The following is a 17435-nucleotide window of genomic DNA, read 5'->3' on the forward strand; positions in this document are numbered from 1 at the left end:
GTGGTTCTGTTCATAACCTCACGTTCTAGTCATTGTGGTTCTGTTCATAATCTCACGTTCTGGTCATTGTGGTTCTGTTCATAATCTCACGTTCTGGTCATTGTGGTTTTGTTCATAATCTCACGTTCTGCTCATTGTGGTTCTGTTCATAACCTCACGTTCTGGTCAATGTGGTTCTGTTCATAACATAACGTTTTAGTCATTGTGGTTCTGTTCATAACCTCACGTTCTGGTCATTGTGGTTCTGTTCATAATCTCACGTTCTGGTCATTGTGGTTCTGTTCATAACTTCATCTTCTAGTCATTGTGGTTCTGTTCATAATCTCACGTTCTGGTCATTGTGGTTCTGTTCATAACTTCATCTTCTAGTCATTGTGGTTCTGTTCATAATCTCATCTTCTAATCATTGTGGTTCTGTTCATAACCTCACGTTCTGGTCAATGTGGTTCTGTTCATAACATAACGTTTTAGTCATTGTGGTTCTGTTCATAACCTCACGTTCTAGTCATTGTGGTTCTGTTCATAATCTCACGTTCTGGTCATTGTGGTTCTGTTCATAATCTCACGTTCTGGTCATTGTGGTTCTGTTCATAACCTCACGTTCTGGTCAATGTGGTTCTGTTCATAATCTCACGTTCTAGTCATTGTGGTTCTGTTCATAACCTCACGTTCTGATCAATGTGGTTCTGTTCATAATCTCACGTTTTGGTCATTGTGGTTCTGTTCATAATCTCACGTTTTGGTCATTGTGGTTCTGTTCATAATCTTACATTCTGGTCATTGATGTTCTTCTGGCAGCGTAAACAAACACGATGCTCTCATATTCCTGCTTAAAGACGCAGCAGCAGCTGCTGACCTGAGTAATGCAGGCTCCGGTGAATGCAACAGTAACAGCAACCACATTGACTGTGAGCTGGAACTGCAGGAACTTTGAGATGCTGTCGTAGACGTTCCTGCCCCACATGACAGCTTTGACGATGCTGGTGAAGTTGTCATCCGTCAGGATAATGTCCGACGCCTCTTTTGCCACGTCCGTTCCTGCAATGCCCTGTAAACCAAAGATGATGGCGTTTACAGTATAATCAGAAACATCAGCCAATTTAGCTTGAAATTCTTGGGACAGCAATGGCAGTGGTTACCATCGCAAAGCCAACATCTGCTTTTTTGAGGGCGGGGCCATCATTCGTTCCGTCTCCAGTTACTGCGACCACCTGCCTCTGCTCCAGCACTGTACTGTCAATTATACCTGACAGCCAAATAAACATACGGTCAGTGGAGGAGTTTACTATTAAAACTCCTGTAATACACAGAAGGAAAAGCACATATTCAATTTATGATTTTTAAAAAGCGTTTCTAAACAGTCTGATTTCTAAAAATCAATACCAGAATTTTTTCTGATCATCTTTTCCAAACTTCCATTCATACCAATTGAGTTTTTTCTTATACATAAGAACTCCTTTCAAGTCGTTGTCATTTTGGTACCTCTGGTAGTTATTTATAAGCAGTGAGTGTTCAGAGTTTTCTGAAGGATAAAACCTAATTTCCTTTGAGGTTGACGTGGACTTTTATTCCTTTTTTGTTTTTGTTAAAGCTAAGCTAAAGGCCATTTACACCGAGTGTTGCAGGATAGACCGCCCCCCCCCCCCCCCCATGCTTTTCGATACAAAAAAGAAGAAGAAGTGACCTGTAAACTGTGGTTAGGAACTCTATCAGCCACACCAAAGTAAGCAGGATGTGGTTGTATGTTCTTCAGTCTGTATGAGTCACTGATAGTGGAACTGCTTAATAAAAAATCATGAATTTTGTGGTACAAGCACCAAATTTGGCATGGATGAACCTGAGGATGCCCTCTTTCAGAAACATATGTTTCCAAGGGAAAAAATCAAAGATTTAAAAATATAAAAAATTGTATTCTGTAGGTACCCCTCAAGTTAAAAGATTGCAATTTGTGCACGGACAGCCCAAATTGTTGAGGCTGAGGCAAGTAAAATCCATATTTTGTAACAAATGAGTGTATGGCTGTCATCTTTAAAAATAGCCACTGTTTTGGATTTTTCTCATGATAAACATGCTTTTCTGAAAGAGGGGATGTTAAGGTACATCCATGGTAAATTTGGTGCTTGTACCACAGTTTGTGTGAAATATTAATCTAACTGGCTATGAGGAATGGATTAAAGATATCCTGTCAGTTTTCCTGTGTAACCATAAACATGTCTGCGCTGTTCCCTTAAAAATGTCCGGTCCAACCACCTGTTAAACATTAAATGCTAAAAAAAACTAGATTTGAGTTTATTTCGAATTAATATGGCTATATTTATTTCTTCTTCATGTCAACTCTTTGTTTTTTAAATATATAAATATACACCTGCCTCAGATTCAAAATCAGAATAGCTTTATTGTCATTGTACAGGTAAGACAAAATTTAGTTATCAGCAACTCCCTTTTGCAAGTTATGTAAAAAAAAATAAAAAACAAGGAGCTGTTTAAAAGTGAAGCTCATTTGGCTCCTTCATTTATTTCTTCATTTTTAAGAAGCCGGTCTGGAGTTTATTCATTTTATGCTGGAAATAATCACATGGAGGAATGATGGGCTGACATCTGAATCAGCAGTTTCAAACCAAACCCAGCTTTACCACCAATTTTGGATCATTCTTGAAATATTAATTTTAGCTTCATTTGACAAGATTTCAAAGTCGGTTATGGATTTATGGTAAATATTTCACGACCATATCTTTCTGAATTAACCCAGAGATCACTTGCTCTTAGTGCAAATATATGTAAAAGTACTTTGACCAAAGTTTTTCCTGCAACACCTAAATACACAAAGACAAACCAGACTACAACAGAGTTTTATGTACAAGCTTTTAATGAAAAGTTATATCAGAAGAACATTTTAAGAACAGAAAAACTCAAAGGCAACTAATGGCAGATGCTCCTCCCTGTCCTTCTACTGCTGTTAACTAGTGTTTTTTTCTGAATCAAGCATGCACAACTCATGCTCATGAAATATAGAGGAGGAGCTTGTTTCAGCATCTGTGTGAACCACAGGTGTGAACTCAAGTCAGAGAGAAATGAAAAGAACGAAAAAGAGGACAGCTTCCAACCAATCGTGACTTTGTTCCAGTTATTTTCATGAGATGTTGAAAAAAATGTTTTGGTTCATTCGTGATTGTCACAACTCTAGAAGAAAACGTCTCTTAGTCTATCAGATGACAATGACCTGTATGTGAACTGATGTGGGTCCATGGGGAGGCAGATGTTGATGTGCTGAATTGAATTGGTAGAACTTTGAACAGTGCAGTGAGTCGGTAATCATTGAGATTGGCTGTGGGAGGTTTTTTTTGGGGGGGGGGGGGGGGGGGTGATGGTTGCCAGCTTCAGACAGCGTAGGATGTTAACTTGGGTCAGAAACAGGTTGAAAAGGGGATCCCAGGTACACCGTCCAGGCCAGTCGCCATCCTAGGGCCCACTGATTGGAGTAACTGTTTAACGTCCTTTACTCTGAGAGTAAATGGAGCAGCACCAACGGTTGTAATGAGCGTAGTGGCAGGGTATTGTGCTTGAAACCCAAACCCAGTAAAGCTGTTTAGCTCTTCAGGGACCCCCGCAAAGCCTCTATGGTTGGTGGATGTCTAGACCCCTGCCATAACTGTTGGAGGTCTTCCACAAGCCTGTTATAGGCTGCCTTGGCCTCTTTGATGGCTCTCCTGAGGTGGGCACGCACAGCTCTGTAAAGGGTTCTGTCTCCAGACCTGAAGGCTGTTTGGCGGGCACGGAGGAGCATGCGGACCTGATTTGTCATCCAAGGTTTTTGGCGCGTGTGTATCTGAATGGCCTGATCCACAGTGACGTTTCCATGGCAGGACTGGATGTAGTTGAGCACAGTATCTGCAAAAACAGTCAGGCCCTCATGATGGACGGCGTCCCACCGGGTGGTCTCAAAGCAACTCTGAAGTTGGTGGAGGGAACCGTTGGGTTTGGCTCGATGGCAGAGGGGAGAGTAAGCCGGGACAAGTCGCAGTGGGGGGTGGTCCAGATGTGGGAGGGCGGCTGCTCGGTATGCATGTTCGATGTTGGAGTAAACATGATCCAGAGTACGTCCCCCGCTGGGATGTCGGTGGAAGTTTGGCAGCACCGATTGGAGGTTTGCTTTGCTGAACTCCCCGGCTATGATGTGAACACCGTTAGGATGAGCGCGTTGGTGCTTGTCGGTGCGGTGCAGCAGTAGATTCAGGGCGGCGTTTACGTCAGCATCCGGCGGGATGCAGACGGCCGTGATGAAGACGACAGTCAGCTCTCTGGGGAGGTAGAAGGGTCTGCATCTGACCGTCATGAACTCCAGGTTTGTGGAGCGGTGCGTCTCCAGCGCGGCGCTGTTGTTGCACCAGCCTTCGTGAATGTAGAGACTCAGCCCCCCTCCTCCGCTCGTGCCGCTGTCCCCGGCACAGCGGTGTAGCGTGCGACCCGCAAGCGGCACCGGCCCCGTTTCAGTGATTAGTAAAACGCAGCAGTCCCGCACAAAGCGATCTCCCGCCACTTCTAGCTCCAGTGCGTTCGCTCCGAGTGCTGAGGATCTTCCGCTCGACAGGTAAAGGCTCGGTACCGGAGGTCTGAGCGGCTTCTTCCTCAGTTTCAGCCACAGACCGGCCCGACAGCCCCGCTTTCGCTTCCGCCTGCGGCTCCTTCCGGGCCCGGCGACAATCCACGGAGACCCCGCTGGGCGCGCGATCTCCACGGGGATGTTATAAGCGCGGTGAAAGTCACTGGAGATGCTCAGCGTGTGTCCTAATCCAATGTTTATTAAGTCCGACCGACTATAGTGCTGGACAGCGAAAGTAAAAATAACATTTATGCAAAAGAAATAGCATAAATAGGGAGAGCTGTTAGCTGCTGAACCGCCGCCCGCCGCCATATTTGATTACTTTCCAGGGTCCAGGGAAAAATGTGTTTATCTTCTTTTGAAGAAGAAGAAGATCATCTATGTGGCGAACGTTACATTTGTAAGATTATGCTGAGCCCGCCATCAAGAGGTAGAGGTGTGGACATCTGTCAAACTCACTCCTGATTGGCGAGAATGGTTGGCATGGAAACGATTTGGACCAATCACTGCTCACTGACCATGACTGTAAATAAGAACCAGACTGACCCCTGGCGTTGGAAACAGGAAGTACCTGCTAAAGAAGCTAAAATCCCATAGACTTCTACAGAGAAATAAACAGCTATTAACAGTCACGTTGCTCAGAATAAACATTCCTGATCTAATGCGGTTTTTTAAAACATTTTCTTGATAATCCTAATTTTTCCCATATTGTTTTTTCTGTAGTGACAAATTATTCAAGTTCTAGATATTATTGCTCCCTGGGTGTTGTACTATAAACCTTAGAGTTTGAGCCACAAGCGTGGTCTCCTGGATGTGGGTCCTTCATACACCACCAACTCCGTTCACACCGGCCACATGTCTTGCCTTCAACACAAGTTAATGAACGCGTTTTTAAGATTATATGTTGTTGACACAGGAATGTCGAAATGGTGCAAATCTTGCTCCAGACCTTTTCTTTTACAGCTCTATTTCGATATATGAGAGACTTGGGCTATGTCCAAAGGTCCTCCCTACTCTCTAACTACTAAAAGACGATATACCAGTCGTGCAGGACTTTTCAGTGCCCTGGATTTAAAAAAGCAATTCAGACAACATGTTCGTTCCTTCTTTTTTTTTATGAACAACAAATACGACGTCACCATTTTCCAGAATTGAAAACATACCAAATGTGGATGTTTTACAAAGACTGTTTATGAATCCACTGAGTTCTGATGAAGAAAATGTGGATCGTTTATTTTATAAATTGAAATAAAAAAATATTGATGCAATGCATTCTGGTCTATCTTTTTACCACTAGTGACAAGATCGTATTAGTTTTTGCAGACTTCTGGAAAATTTCTAGGGCACTGGATTTAGGAATTGTAGATTCAGACAGCGCCACAAAATGGCAAATGCACCATATAGTTCACTAAGCAGTGAAGGAATTTTGACACAACCCTGATGTCGTATAATTCCAGCTGGGCAGAAACCAAAAATGTTAATTTTTTCTCCATGATATAATTTTCTGTTAGCATTTTACGTGTTTTGAAAAGACAAAAGAGCGGTGTGGACGTAGCATCACAGTTTGAAAATATTGTCAAATGTTATGTTTGTCAAACAGCAATGACTGAGCAGTCGACTATTTCTGAAAAAATGTTCTTTATGAAGCCTTGATTGTGTGAAATGGAAACTTTAAACGCCAAACTGAATTAAAGAACAGATGTTTTTATTTAAATTAGGACAGATGTATTTTGAACTAATCAGAAGTTTAATAAACTGGTCTATTTTGAAAAGTACTTGTGCAAAAAAAACAGATTATCAGAATCAAAGGAGAACATAAACTGTTGAAATATATTAGAGCACATGTGGTGTTCATCAAAGTTCACTTTACATCTCATGGACCAGGAAAGAAGCAGAAAAGTCCTTAGGCCTTGCTATTGTTTGCAAAATCAGCATTTTGTTTAACTGCAAAACCCACGACTGTGCATGCCTGAAAGTTGTTATCATTGGGGATTTAAGCAGCCGTTTAGCAGGACTCATTAGTTCAGCTGAAAGAAAAGGTCTGTAAGTCATGCCTCACCTTTGACTAAAGTGTGTTTGTCTGTCGGAGAGGATCGAGCCAGAACTCTCAGCTTGGGCCAAATCTTGTCTAAACGTTCCTGCTCAATCTGAAGGAAGAAAGGAGCAGAACATCTGACTGCAGTGTACAGAATAATAAATCCATGTCTATGGATCCCTTTCTCTGACCTCGCCTTGCTCGTTGCGAATCCTGCGGTTGAACTCTTTGCCCTCCATGCACAGAAAGTCATCTCCAGGTTGCAAAATGCCACACTTTGTGGCAATGGCCCGGGCAGTATTGATGTTGTCTCCAGTCACCATGCGGACAGTGATTCCCGCACGCTGGCATTTCCTGATGGCTTCTGGCACCTGAACATAAACAACGACAATCCATACAGGGACGTGTCGACTGCTCTACAGATGTAAAAGCCTGGTAAAATTTAAAGCAAAGGATGGTGCACCTCAGGTCTCACAGGATCCTCAATCCCGACCACTCCGATGCATGTGAGTCCAGTGAGGATTTCGGCCTCATTGTCCCAATCAGGTTCTCCTTCAGATACAGGAAAGTCTCTGTAGGCAATGCAGATGGTTCTAAGCCCCTCTGAAGCCATTGGCTCAATCACCTTTTTCACCAGGTCTTCTCGATCGTGAGGTTTGAAGACTTTAGGTTTGCCACTGGCCATCAAGATCTGGCAGCATCTGGAGAAGTTTGACACAAGAAATTAAAAATCATTCCATCCAGTCCATGTGAATTCATCATCTCAAAGAGCTAACATATGAGCACAGGTTCAGTCATCACAAGTAAACCTACTTCTTGAGCAGAATCTCAGAAGCTCCTTTGCTGAACATTTGGTAACTGCCATCGTGGTGCCTCAGAACTGTGCTCATTGACTTCCGTACAGAGTTGAAGGTGTAGACTTTGAAGAGCTTCTCTTCAGGGAACTCATTGCGAATGGTCTGGTAGTCTCGTCGCAGGTCGAGGCAAAGTCCCAGAAGAGCACATTCGGTCTTGTTTCCAATCTGGCGGGGCAGCCCACCTTCCCTCTCCGGAGGCTACAGATATGAGGTGAAAGCAAAAGACTCAAGACAATTTTGAAAACAATGTTTTCAATCAAGCCATCTATTCAGTAGTTTAAAAACAAGGGATTTAACAGAGGATGAATACTGATAGCAGCAGCAATTCTGTTGATTCAACTGATCTCTTCAAAATTCCCATGTACTTTTTACCACGTTTCAAAGCAGACGAAACCCCCTCCGTGTCAGTGTCAGAAATGAGCTGAGCAGGTCATACTTACATCAGCAATAAAACTCAACAAACTACAAAAACTAAAACAACTAGCTACAACAGCAGTAAAATAGTAAATGTAGCAGTTCCAGGTCGGTCTTCCCTGCAATACAGAATTCTTACAGCTGTGTCCCAAATTTCTTGCATTGATTTCTAAGTCAATTTTATTAATACCCGTAAGGGAAATTAAGCTGAGTAGCAGTACAATATATATATGTATATATATATATATATATATATATGTATATATATAACCCTAACCCTATATATATATATATATATATATATATATATATATATATATATATATATATATATATGTAGATATATACATATATATATATATACATATATATATATATATATATATATATATATATATGTATATATCTACATATATATATATATATATATATATATATATATATATATATATATATATATATATATATATATATATATATATATATATATATATTTAGAAATATTGGCATAAATAAATACGAAATATACAGGCAGCGTATTTCAAGTTATCTTAGGTGAGCATTCCCACATCATGACACCCATGGTGAATTGGTTAGTTCAAAAGGGGCCCAAGTCCACAATTTTTTAAAGTAGAGATGTTATATGTTCTATGGTCCTCAAGGGAAAAGCTATCTGATTATGTGCAAAAAAGTCCCAAGTCCGTTGTAATGTATTGACTATGCTTGACATTTAAAATGCATTAAGTGCAAAATTCCTGGACTTGGGCCTCTCTTGCCTGGGTTTTGCTTCATCCCATAGATGGCAGCACCAGTTATAGAATATGGTAGCGCCCCTGTTTAATTCAAGAAGGGCCCAAGTCCAGAGACTTTAATTTGCTAGTCCTCTGAAATGATAAAAGTGAGGTGCTTCATATTGTAGCATTTTTAAGCTATGAACTGGTGCTAAATCAGTGTAAAGTATTAATCATTTGTTGTAGCCTCCCTTTAAGCTATGCAATTAAAATCATTTCCTGGAAAAACAAACCTCTTGGATTTGGGCCCCTTTGGTATGGAAGCGATTCTGTAGCATAATTAAAAGTAAAAGTCAAAACCAGAAATGCTTTTTCATTTTCTAAATGAAGCTGCATTTTTGAGTCAAAATTAAAATGAAAAAGCAATCCGCCAAAATGTTTTTTTTATTTTCTTCTTCAACATTGATTATTCTGTCACTCAATTAAAATGATAAAGAAAATGGTATTTGACATTTCATTTTCAAAAAGTTCTCTGGTAAATGTGTAGAAAAATTCATTTAGAAATGTCTAATTTGACAATTAAAATGGATTAACAGAAATGCTTTTTCATTTTCAAAATGTAACTGCATCAAATGACTCAAAATTAAAATGGAAAATCAATACTTCAAAATGCTTTTTTCATTTTCTACTTAAAAACCGCTTATTCTCTGTCATAATTAAAATGAAAATGCAAAGAGGGGATTGCATTTTCATTTTAACATCCACCCTGCGAACAGTGTCGCATATTTCAATTCCACTTAGCATTTCCAGAGGGGAGGCGGGGCGATGACGTCATTTCTATCTCCGTGTGTCCGGCTGCTAACAGACACATGCTAGGAGCAGTGTAGCTTTGTGTTAGCGGCAGAGGAGAGGGCTTTGTGATGGTTGTGAACTTCTGATGATTTTACACAGCTTCTCAGGACTACGTAGCAGCATTTGCGCCTTCTGCGGTCCTCCTTCGGACGCACCGCGGTTCGTCGAAACTCCCTCCTCCGGACAAGCTTTGTCTTCGGACCGGCAGCCGCCTTCGCATAGCGGAGCGCTAAGCCCCGCAATCAGAAGCTCCAGATTGCTGAAGGAGGAAATGCTGCTAAGATCTGAGAAACCATCATCTGAATTTGTGTTTCCAGTGGTGTCCAGAACAAAATAAAGGATGATGTAATTCCCACATATTTACATCCAAGATGCTCATTGCCCACACAGAGTTTTAAGTCCCTCCACGGCTAATGTTTTTAGCACGTATTAGCCTAATGCTAACTCATCTTTCGGGTCCTTTCAGTGAAGAAAAAATCACTGACCGCACAGATTTAAAAAAATATGAACGAGCAGGCCCTTAATAATAATCATAACTGTAATAAAAGCACATTTAGAAGATAGTCTCCTGCAGCTTCACGCTGTGTGTGTTGGTCCAACCAGCAAACATTTAGCATTGTTAAATCTGCTAAAGCTGTTGATGGGGCACCAGTTGTCCTCAAACAGTAAAATCAACACAAAGCTGCTTTTTTCTTCGCTGCAAGGACCCGACAGACGGGTTAGCATTGGGCTAATATGTGCTAACAACATTAGCTGTGAAGGTACTTAAAATCCGTGCAGGCAATGCCAAAATGAGCATCTTGGATGTAAATATGTGGGAATTACATCATCCTTTATTTTGTTCTGGATATCACTGAAACACAAATTCAGATGATGGTGTCTCAGATCGTGGCAGCATTTCCTCCTTCAGCGATCTGGAGCTTCGGATCGCGGGGCTTAGCGCTCCCCTATGCGAAGGCAGCTGCCGGTCCGAAGACAAAGCTTGTCCGGGTGGGGGGAGGGGGGGGGGGGGTTTCGACAAATTGCGGTGCGTCCGAAGGAGGACTTCATAAGGCGGAAATGCTGCTACGTAGTCCTGAGATGCTGTGTAAAATCATCAGAAGTTCACGACCATCACAAAGCCCTCTCCTCTGACGCTAACACAAAGCTGCACTGCTCCTAGCATGTGTCTGTTAGCAGCCGCACACACAGAGATAGAAATGACATTCATCGACCCGCCTCCCCTCTGGAAATGCTAAGTGGAATTGAATTATGTGACACTATTCGCAGGCTGCATGTTAAAATAAAAATACAATCCCCTCTTTACATTTTTGTTTTAATTATGAATTTTAAGTAGGAAGAAAAAAAGGACTTTGAAGTATTGATTTTTCATTTTCATTTTGAGTCATTTGTTGCAGATTCGTTTTGAAAATGAAAAAGCATTTCTGTTAATCCATTTTAATTGTCAAATTAAACATTTCTAAATGAATTTTTCTACACATTTACCAGAGAACTTTTTGAAAATGAAATGTCAAATACCCTTTTCTTTATCATTTTAATTAATTGACAGAATGAGCAGTGTTAAAGAAAATGAAAAAGCATTTTGGTGGATTGCTTTTCATTTTAATTTTGAGTCAAAAAATGCAGCTTCTTTTACTTTTAATTTGCTACAGAATCGCTTCCATACTTTTGAACTAACCGATTCAATTACTAGAAGGTTCTTTTCTTGGAAGGCCCTGCTGTTGCCAAACCTGGTGTCTGATTGATTTCATTTTAGACCCAAAAAGGCAACAGTCCAGAAATGTTGCCCTTTGTAACGGTTTTTCTTAAGGTGACATTTGTGTGGTCCCTTCATGTTTTCTTCTAATCTATTTTCAACATAATCGTGCAGTTTTTAGCCGAAATCTTTAAAAAATCTGGGACTTAGTTTCTGCAGAGCGGCAGGAGTTCATCTGAAATTCGCCTTTGAGTGGTGGGCAGAACTGTCGACACAGAGCAAACTCGCCCCTACTTCCGGTCACCTACATATTTACCCACTGTCCTGCTAGCTTACAGCCCCTCATAACCTCAACCAAACATTACAGGTGAAACAAAAACCACAAGCAATATTGGAGCTGAGAGCTCTCTGTATAAGTAGGGAGCTTGTGGTCTGCCCAGAGTATTTTCTACGTTACAAATAAGCTATTTTGTTAAATGGCATTTTTCATCTGCTGCTGATGTATTGTTAAAACTGCTGAGCTGCTGCCATGACAGCTCTCCCTATAAATACTTCACTCACAGAGCGTCCTCAACGAAGAGTTATTTTTAAATCTCACCATAATCTTGGTGGTGTAGGCGCTGTTGACTCCAATGCTTAGGATGAGAAGATCTAAGATCTTGGCTGGGAGGAGGTCCGGATCAGGCACCTTTTTGAAGTGTAGTCCAGCGATGTAGATCTGCACCACCCTCATGCGGTTCATTGTGAGTGTGCCAGTCTTATCAGAGCAGATAGCTGTGGCATTGCCCATCGTCTCACAGGCATCCAAATGGCGAACCAGATTATTGTCCTTCATCATTTTCTGAAAAAAAGAGCCAATTTTGATTGTTTAATCTGTTTAAAATGTCAAAAAATGAACAAACTTTGATCCTAAGTTGTCTTAGGAAGGTAAAAATCCCTCATAAGTCCAGATCTGACTTGTGCACCTGATCCATCTAAGAGTTTAGAAACAACTCAATAAACTTTATCCTCTTTCAACCTCCCCAGAGCCCTGGTTTTGATTTATATTCACATAATGGCAAAAAGACCTTGACAGAATATGCCAGGGAGATGGTGACAGCCAGAGGGAGACCTTCAGGCACCGCCACCACCAGCACAGTCACACCAATGATGAAGAACTTGACCAGATACTGCACGTAGACCGGCACACACTCAGGCGCGAAGGGGACGCCCTGAATCCAGAAGCTATCAATCAGGAAGCGAGTGATGAGGATGATGAAAGTCAGAGCAGACATGAGCAAACCTGGAGACAGAACGCAAACATGTTAAGACTCTACAATGCCTAAAGGATGAAGGAGGGTGTCCACAAACTGTCAAAGAAACCTGGGGGGACGACACTAGATAAAATGAGCCTCTTTTTCACAAGAAATCAAGAAGGAAAAACATTTTTAGAAACTCAGAAGCCATTTTTAGGACAAAATAATAGAGATCAGTATATGATTAGCAAAGAAACAAAAAGGCCATCTGTGTATTAAGCTGTAAGTAAGGATGCAACGGATCACAAAACTCACGGTTCGTAACACGTCACGGTATGAGAGTCACGGTTCGGATCATTTTTCGGATCAGTAAAAGAAAAAAACAACAGGAAAAATAACAAGATAAAAGCCTACAGTTTATTTTTTGAAAAGCTTCAAAACATATTTATTTAATATATACTTATTATTATTATATATTTAATATATATATAGGGTGTTTACTTCGTAAAATGGGTGACATCATATGGCCACCCGTTTCAAAGTAGTGAGCATGCTGTCTGAATTGTTCTGAAATCCAGGGCACTACATAGTCCAGCACTTGATAGTCTTTAAGGGGGTTGGGGAGCAGTGAGGGGATTTGGACACATTCATACTGCCTAAAGAGAATGAGTTTCTCCATCTGTACCTGCTTGACCAATCTGAACAGCAAGCTTAGTGAGCTTCCCCTGCAGGACAGATTTCTCCTTCTTGGGTAAATTCTTTTTCTTTTTCTCTAAGTCTCCATCTTCGTTTAGTGGTTGCATCTCCACAGTGGCTCCATCCTTGTTTTTTCCTGCATTTCAGAAGGGAACAAGTCAAACAAGTGTTGACACAGCAGAGAGGTAGCACTGAATGAAAAAGACGAATGTGCACAGGTGTGCATCAGAAATCAAACTCATTTCTCTGACAATTGAACCGATTCTGCAATACTGCAATAACATCTTTAAAATAGAAACAATGAGAGCTATATCTTTGTTACTTAATACATAATTTGCACTTGGACTGAAAACGTATTAAATACTTTAAAAAGCTGTAAAGAACCAGGTAATATGTAAAAACAGTTAACATGTAACAGGGTTGGGATTATATATGCACCACTTCAGTCCCTTTCAAGCAATTAATTTAACTATATTAGACAATCATAACATTCAATGGATTCCATTTGATCTATGTGTGTAGTTTATGTACAGCACAAGCACAAATGTGTCTAGTTTGGATATCGAGTAATTATAATGTCAGGAAGATATCATCATTTTCTTTAATTCATTTTCTAATCATTTTATGAATTATTATCTCAAATAGATTATATCTATTTTTATCATTGTTTTTTCCCTTGTTATTTTTTTAAGTGCTTCAAAATCAACCAACTCTGGAGTCTCAACTGTTGAGAGGGTGTAGAGATGATAACCAATAATGAAGTGTGTCAGCAGTAAACATACCAATTTTTCCCGAACATGAATAACATGGCAGAAATTACAGGTACAAATATAGAAGAGGCAGATCTCACAGAAAATGAAATATTGATCCGACATCAGTGCAGCGTTGGGTGGAAATGCCACATGACTTCCTTCACACAATCGTGCGACCAAATAGGTAATGTTTCTTTCTAATACACATTTATTGTTTAAAATTCTCAATCAAAGTATCCAACAAGAACTTGCTTGAGGCATTCCATTGATTTCACAGGTTCAGTGTGGCCAACTGAGGTGAAAACCAGCAGGTTTGATTCTAGGCCCAGACAAAAGATTCTGCAAAGTGATCATGCAGCTAAAAGTCACATTCCAGTTTAAAAAATGTGCAGAAGCTATAAATGATAAATACCAAACAAGAAAACATTACAAATGAGGGTTAGAAACCAGTCTCTTCTGGAAAGGCATGCTTCTGCAAAGATTCACATCTTATGGGGGTTTCTGGGCTTCTCATTTGATCTGTGCAGGTTGGCTGGATGCTTTGACCTTCCTTGAAACAGTCACAGCTGCCTGCAATCACCAGTAAGGTTTCATTACTTAAGCCTTAGTCACAACTGCCCATAAGGATGGATAGGGGCTGTCTGCAGGTGAATAACTGGTAAATGTGTTCATGCACATTTTTTTCTATGGGCAATAGGTCAGAGTGAACACGTCAACACACATTAGGAAAGTAAGAGTGAATTTAGTGAGACGCAGGGGGAAAGATGAGTTTTCTTTCTTTTTTTTGACCCACCAAACCCAGCGCACTACGCAGGAAGCCTGTTAGTGCTGTTCACATGAAATGTGGACACTCCTCGCTCGTCCATTGTTTGCAGCCTGACTGTTAGAAATGAGGAAATGAGACAATCAGTGCAGTTTGTGGGGACGTCCTACAGGCACTTACCAAAACCATGCTGATCCTGTGTCTGCAGCATTTGCCAAATGTGGTGTCTGACTGATTCCCATTGCTAACGACTAGAGTGCGGCATTAAGGGCGCCATACCACAGCATCACCCGTACGTTTTAAGCAGGGGTGAAAGTAGATTTTTGTGTATGTTGGTACTATAACAAGTTTCATCAACATATTTTTTTCAATAGTGTGAAATGCAGATCAGGGGTGTAATGATCAATCGATTAATTGATTTATCCAACCAAACTAATCTGTCTGATTCAAGTTGTTAATTGAATCAAATCAAACAATACCATTACAAAATCATTTCAAAATGAAATAAATTAATGATAATCAATCTTTAAAAATACCATTCAAATTAAGACACGGTGAGTTTAACTTTAACGTAAAAACTATCAGCGGACAACACTCATGATGACATCATCAAGAACTGATCAGTCCGTCATTCCAGTCCAATGTGTGGACAGACTTTGAATAAAGTCACGTGACCATCCAGTGTCTAGAATGTTCTAAGAATGTGAATGGATTTGAAATTCATTCTAGTTTACTTGTTTGTTTAGACACAGATTTCATTTATACTTGATGATCTGGAAGAAATCCAAGAATCTGGAAAACTTCATCTGTACTGTTCAGTAGCAGGTTTTTCTGTCTGAGTCTCACTGGTTGGAGTTTTGGATAAAGATGACCTGGATTCATTTTAGGTCAGAGAATCAGATTGATCAAAATGAAAAAATATCGACTATGAATCAAATCAGCAACCACAAAATATGATATGAATCGTCGTTAAAATAAATCGTTACACCCCTAATATGGATAAATGCATTTGAGAACAAATCTTGACTGTGAATAAAAATGTAGACAGGGCTTTGTGGAAAAATATTTGAATGGATTATTCTACTAAAGAACTTGGTAAAAGCAGAAAAGGCACCTTTCTCAATTTCTTCTTCTTCTCTTTCAATTCCAGTTTGTACATCTTCATTCTCACTTGCAATCTTCCTCCTGAACAATCTTCCCAGCAGTTTTTTCCCCATTAATTTTTCAAATATAAATGAATTATTCAAAGAAGTAAAGAGGTACACAAGAGATAATGAAGCAAGACGGATGGACAGGCTGTTCGCAACTCAACCTGCGAAAGTGCACGCTCAGTGGCAGGATCAAAACAGCCGATCAGACCCACCAAGGTAGAAACTGAACAGTACTGGAAAAGTATATGGGAGAAAGAGACAGCACATAACAGCCTGAATGGCTGGTCTCTCTGAGAAAAGAACATAGCAACCTCCCTGAACAGAATCCAGTAACCATCACAGTGGCAGATATCTCAGAAAGAGTGTCAGATATGCCTTAGTAAAGATTGCCCTTACAGGAAGATACCACAACCTCGGTACAGGAGCATATAACTAAGGCTTAAGCCAAATGTTATAACATCATGTTGTAACTTTGGTAAAGTCACATCATCTGTTTGAGCTGCATTTGTCTTCTGTACCTCGAGTCCACGCTCTCACTGCCCAATTACTTTTTACAGATTCCTTTATGATAACGTTCATGAAGGTACATTTTGTACAGGCAAACATTTTACTAGTTCATTTTAGAACAAGACTAAAAATGTATCCAAAGTCTAAAAACTCTTTAGATTTCAGTGCGCATGTATCCTTAAATAACACAATTTCAGAACATAAGTGTATTTTTCATTTTGACAACAGAGAATCATTCAAGCGACGTTTTTTTACAGCATCCAGCCAGTCTTAAAACTCTTTTTTTAAAACCATAACCGTGGTGTAATGTCACCCCAGCAAAGCTTTATCCGTTGTCTTAAAAATGGACAGAAATCCCATCAACTGTCTGCAGTGGTAGCATCACGATCAGCCCCTCCAGCAGAGTCAGGTATCTCTGCGACACAGTGGGGGGGGGGGTCTGCAGGAGTGTGTGTACAAGGGCACTGATCTCATCTCTGTAATGAGGTTATTAGTGGACAGGCAGGCAGCAGTAGGCAGGGGAAAAAAGCAGCTGCCACGCTTAAGGCGGAGAATCCTCTTAGTTCTAATCTCGATCAACAGAGTCAGGAGCATCTGCTTCCACTTTAACCACAGACACTGTGGGCGACCCACAGAGGCAGAAACACAGACACACGGGTCATGTGATCATGTGGAGTGACTTTCATCATCAAAACGGAAATCTACCGTCATCATCGCGATAAAGTCTATGGTCATCTGGTTAAAATTCAGAGCTTTAACATCCTCGAATGCAGCATGTGTGTTATGACTGCACCAACAATGACATCAGAATTCATAGGTAAGAGCCTCTAACATGCACAATTTAGCTAAAATTACTTTTTTTAATCCAAAAAATTAAACCTTCAAAAACACAGGGTTGCTGCAACCTATCCCAGCTACCGTTACGTGAAGGCAGGGTACAGGACAACAGTCAGTCTTGAAGGCACACAATCACATGCACACCTAGGTGCAGTTAAGAGTCAACAATGAATGCATGAAGTGGGTTTTTGGACTGTGGGAGGAAACCGGAGACAATGCACAAGGAGAACATGCAAACTTCACACAGAAAGGCCCATGCCGGGATTCAAACCTTCTAGATGGTAGGTGACATTGCTAACCACTACACCA

General features: G+C 40.6%; 1 protein-coding gene across 1 annotated transcript in view; it reads right to left on the reverse strand.

Moving 5' to 3' along the window:
- LOC101173614 (plasma membrane calcium-transporting ATPase 1-like) overlaps positions 1-17435 on the reverse strand; it is a 53736-nt gene that overhangs the window by 13897 nt on the left and 22404 nt on the right. The window contains exons 8-16 of the mRNA XM_023955477.1: positions 13106-13252; positions 12253-12467; positions 11784-12026; positions 7449-7690; positions 7099-7336; positions 6827-7006; positions 6660-6747; positions 1140-1246; positions 857-1048 (exon numbers count right to left, since the gene is read on the reverse strand). Of these exons, the coding sequence (XP_023811245.1) occupies positions 857-1048; positions 1140-1246; positions 6660-6747; positions 6827-7006; positions 7099-7336; positions 7449-7690; positions 11784-12026; positions 12253-12467; positions 13106-13252 (1652 nt within the window). The remainder of the gene's footprint in view (positions 1-856; positions 1049-1139; positions 1247-6659; positions 6748-6826; positions 7007-7098; positions 7337-7448; positions 7691-11783; positions 12027-12252; positions 12468-13105; positions 13253-17435) is intronic.

The sequence above is a fragment of the Oryzias latipes genome, chromosome 6 (assembly GCF_002234675.1).
Source record: "Oryzias latipes chromosome 6, ASM223467v1".
NCBI classification, from domain to species: Eukaryota; Metazoa; Chordata; class Actinopteri; order Beloniformes; family Adrianichthyidae; genus Oryzias; species Oryzias latipes.